Genomic DNA, 4,425 nt, shown 5'->3' on the forward strand with positions numbered 1-4,425 from the left:
GGTTGGCTGGGGTGTGTGAGGGGGTGTGTGTATGGCAGTGTGAGGGAGGTGTGGGTGCATGTGCATGGTGGGGGTGTGCATGTGGGACTCACCCTATGAACACATACACACACACACTTTGTTCCTCCTTCCCTGCATGCATGTGCACACACGCACACATACCCCTCCTGCTCCTGGCCCTCGGGTACCAGTGTGGGCCCCGTGCTCTGGCAATACAGCCAGGAGTCATGTGGTGCTGGAGCAGTGTACCAGCAGGAAAGCAGGGAAATGGCTGGAGGTGGGGCAGGGCTGGGCTGCTGGGAGGGGAGGGTGAGCTGCTGCTGGGCAGAGTGGTCCCTCGGCTGCAAGGGGCAGGGGGGCTGGTGTTTACCTCTGCAGCAGTGGTGCCCCCCCCCCAATGGCACCCGCCCATAGGCACCCAGCTCTATTGGTCCCAGGGAGCAGGGAAGGACCAGGTCCCCACACAGTTCATGCAGGAAGGCAGGTTCCAGGGGAAAAAAACAAAGATAACTTTTTCCTTTGGTGGAGTCTGCCCTCCTGGGCTGCTACCAGGCTGCCTGCATGGGCTACCTATGCAGTCCCTGAACTGCATGGAGCTTGGTGCTTTGCTCCACAGCTGTAGGGAAGCAAACAAACTCCTCGGAGGTGTTTTAATTTGCTGCTCCCTTAAATCATTTAAGGCACGCAAATTCCGCTGAACGTGCTATAGTGGCTGGAATTAATGTGCAATACATTGCTAATGCTTGCAAACACCAACACAATTAAAGCAGTGCCAAAGCATTTAACCCGCTTTAAAGGGTCGTGCACGTATGCCCCTTGTTTCGTCTATGCCCTTAAGGAGTCACTCTGCCCTGTCTTCTCCCTGACTTCAGAGTAACATGGCTAACTACCTCTCGCAAGAATACAGTAACAGGTTGGTTAGTGGCATGGACTACCACCCAAGGGGCTAAGTCCAGCCGCAGATTTTCTGTCTGACTTTCAGCAAACAACTTAATCTATGCTGATCCTCAGTTTTCAGACTCCAAAATGGACATAATAATCCTTTACCTCACAGGGGTATTGTAAGGATAGCAATTCATTAATGACTGAGAGATTTTCAGATCCCACAATGATAAGGGGGAAAGACAACATTATGGAGGTTTTATTTTTTTTAAATCCTCCCTTGGAGTGTTTCAAGAACAGATTTGATGGACATGTATCTGGGATAATTTAAAATGAGGAAATTATATATCGGTGCAGAGGATTAGATTAGATGAAACATAAAGTCCCTTCCATTTTGATGATTTTATTCAAAATTGGCTGATAGATTCAATTAAAAAAATCTCAAGTAGAAACAGAAAACTATATTCTTAAAATGCTGCTTGAACAGCTAATGAAATGACATCCGCATTGTGACACAATGCGATAGCCCTGCCATATCCAACATCACCTTGTCTCAGGTTCTTGAGTACAGGGTGATTTATCACCTGGAGTAAGTTATTTCTTTATAGAAAAATTAATACTTTTTTAATCTTGGGAGTCATATTTTAATGATCAAGGACAAAGGAAGAAAGCAAACTCAGCTGGTCAAGAGCCCCCTGAGGGGTGACCCTGAGCCAAATTTGCCTTTATTATTATAACTGGATTTTTTTTAATCAGAAAAAGAGGATTGTCTTAATGATTTTCCTGTAGTGCTGCTGTTCTATTGCAGAAATGTTGAAGAGTATAGGTTCATGCTGCATGTATTGGGCACTTCTATGGAGTCAGAGACCTCTTAAGGTACTCCAGATTTGAGTGCAGTATCCCCATGGGCAGGAATGTTAAGCAGTTCACTTAATGAGGGCAGTAAATATTCTGTATAAAACTGTATCTAACTGCAGAAATGAGTTCTGACCTGTTGTTTTCTCTTTTTAAACATTTTGGATATGAAAGTTCAGCCTCAAGCACATATTCATCTATAACAGTTCAACTGTCACTTTTAATATCAGTCAAAAGATGATGTAAAATCTGCCTGGAAGACCAATACCTTCTAGGGTCATACTGTCCATAGTGTCCACTTTTCTGTGTGTCCGTATCATTTCAATGGCTTTCCTTTCTGCAGAGTCTATTTGATAAAAACAATATTTGCATCTACTAACACACAATTTCATTGAACTAAACCTTACGTCTGACAGATGTATTTGATTGCGTCTGATGTCATTACATTTCCCATTGCCCTCTGTAAATAATGCATAAAATAATTCACTCCATACATCCATTCTGCAATGTATTGCTCTCCGGAAAAGGGTTTTAAGGACACAGGTCAAATCTCCATTGGCAAAGAAGTAACATTTATATTTGATAGGATAGTCGAGTGAATATTACAAAACATTTTCTATGACTATTTATTATTTGATTTGCCAAATGCATTTCAGATATGGCCATTGCCTTTTATAAGTTCACCTCCTTCAAATAGTCTAGTAAAAAAAATACTGGAAGTAACACTTGCTAAAATGGTATATTCTATAAAACTATTTACAGAAGGCAAAGTTTGAATTTATAATTACAAATGTTCCCATTAGAAACTTGATTTGCCCAGTGAAGGAAACACAAATATTCATAGACATCCAGATAAAACAATTCAAATCTGAAGTATTAAAGATTTACAATTAACTGATTGTCAATGAGCTAGGGAGAAAGAATTATTAGTAAAATTGATTAAGTGGATAATGGCTGAATAATTGATATTTTAGAAATAAACTCTGATATGCTCATAAATGACTTGAACATAGAAGGAAAATTGTCAAATAAATTAGTCACTAGTAATAGATTGACTTTCCATAAAGCTAATGTTCAAAATTTGGAAGGCTGATTATTTTTTTCTCCTAGCCCAATGCTTTTTAAATCCTAAATCTTTTGTCATTTTTGAGATTCATACTCTACAATGTTTTCCCACCATGGTAGCTCCACTGTGTGTGCACTTCCATTTTCTTAATCTCAACTATATTTATAATTTTTTCAATCCTTCTAGCTGACAGCTGACTTGATCTCGAATATATTCACCTCTATTGGCTCAGTTACGCTGGTTTTGTTACTGATCCTCTTCTTGGCAGCTGTGGTTTCTGTCATAGCGGCCAACAAACGGGCAACTCAAGGGCCCTACAGCCCCAGCCGGCAGGAGAAGGAAGGATCTCGGGTGGAAATGTGGAACATGGTGCAGCCGCCACCGATGGAAAGACTGATTTAGAAGGAAACAGTCCTCTGTGCTACGTACTGGAATAGCTTCTGGTCAAACTGGAATATTGTAAATATATTGGAAATCATTATTCATTTTGTTATTGAAACCAAGGAACATTCATTTGAAAGCTGCAATGACTTTTAGGCCTGTGATTTTTTTTCATTTAATCAAATAACTTTAGAGTTTTTTAATATTTGAGTAAATTGGTGCCATTTGCCACTGTTTTGGTCCAAGGACAATTTTGTTTGCACTGGAAATTTCAGCCTTTGTAATCAGCAATAGGCCTTACAGACTGTAGTGGCTTCTAGGATAAGTGTAAGTGCCTGTCTCTCAGATGCAGTTTAAACCACAGCTTCAATTTTGGTTTTTTCCCTCTTTGAATACCTGTGAATCATTGCTGCAGAAGACAATGTGGACAAATCAAATACACCTGTACAATAAGGACATGCCAATGATATCAGCAAAGGTTTTAGCAGTAGAACTGTATCTAAACTTACCTACTTTCATTCTTTAATTCAGGGATTAAAAAGAAGCTATAGGGAAGGTTTCCTTGAAACAAAATAAACATTTCAAAAGTGATGGACTTTTCTTCCTTAAATGCTGTCATTTCACCTGCTTTTCCACCACCTTTTTCCAGAGAGAATTCCATTAACCACTTTTTCAAAGACATATCCTTCTCCGAGTGCAAGATTCTATATGCCAAAAAGGCAAGTTGATTAGATTACTCAAAGTGACTGATCTTTGAAAGTATGGACTCTAAGCAAAGGTTAAGCCCTATAGTCTGTATCACTGTCTTTGGTATTACTGTTCTTTGTATAAATCATTTGTAGCTATGGTCACAAACATGCATTCATTGCAAAACGATAAACTTGTTCAGTGTCTTTAGAAAATATCAGGAAAGGAGAAGGAGGATTGCCTTGTGGATAAAGGGTAGACTTGAAAATCATGAAATAGGTGTTCCCAGTTTCTATGCCACCATTTGCTTTTTTGTAAAATGGAAGTAAATAGTGTTTGTCTACCTCCTAATATTCCTTAATATTTGTTAAAAACTTTGAGATGCTTTGTTGGAAATAGCTATAACAATGCAAACTATAATTAATAGCACAATGGGAAGGTTTAAAAAATTTTCTAACAATATAGACCCTGTGGAATGACAAGCTACCCTGATGTGATGGAAAACTGGTATCAGCCAAATAAAAACACGTATTGTTTTTGTACCTACAAATGAA

General features: G+C 39.5%; 1 protein-coding gene across 1 annotated transcript in view; it reads left to right on the forward strand.

Annotated features, from left to right (window-relative positions):
* Positions 1 to 3,407, forward strand: part of CRB1 (crumbs 1, cell polarity complex component) — a 173,018-nt gene extending 169,611 nt beyond the window's left edge. The window contains exon 12 of the mRNA XM_019528364.1: positions 2,990 to 3,407. Within this exon, the coding sequence (XP_019383909.1) occupies positions 2,990 to 3,205 (216 nt within the window). The 3' untranslated portion in view covers positions 3,206 to 3,407. The remainder of the gene's footprint in view (positions 1 to 2,989) is intronic.
* The last annotated feature ends 1,018 nt before the right edge of the window (positions 3,408 to 4,425 follow it).

Source organism: Gavialis gangeticus, unplaced genomic scaffold (genome assembly GCF_001723915.1).
Source record: "Gavialis gangeticus isolate Ggan-Ray unplaced genomic scaffold, GavGan_comp1, whole genome shotgun sequence".
NCBI classification, from domain to species: Eukaryota; Metazoa; Chordata; order Crocodylia; family Gavialidae; genus Gavialis; species Gavialis gangeticus.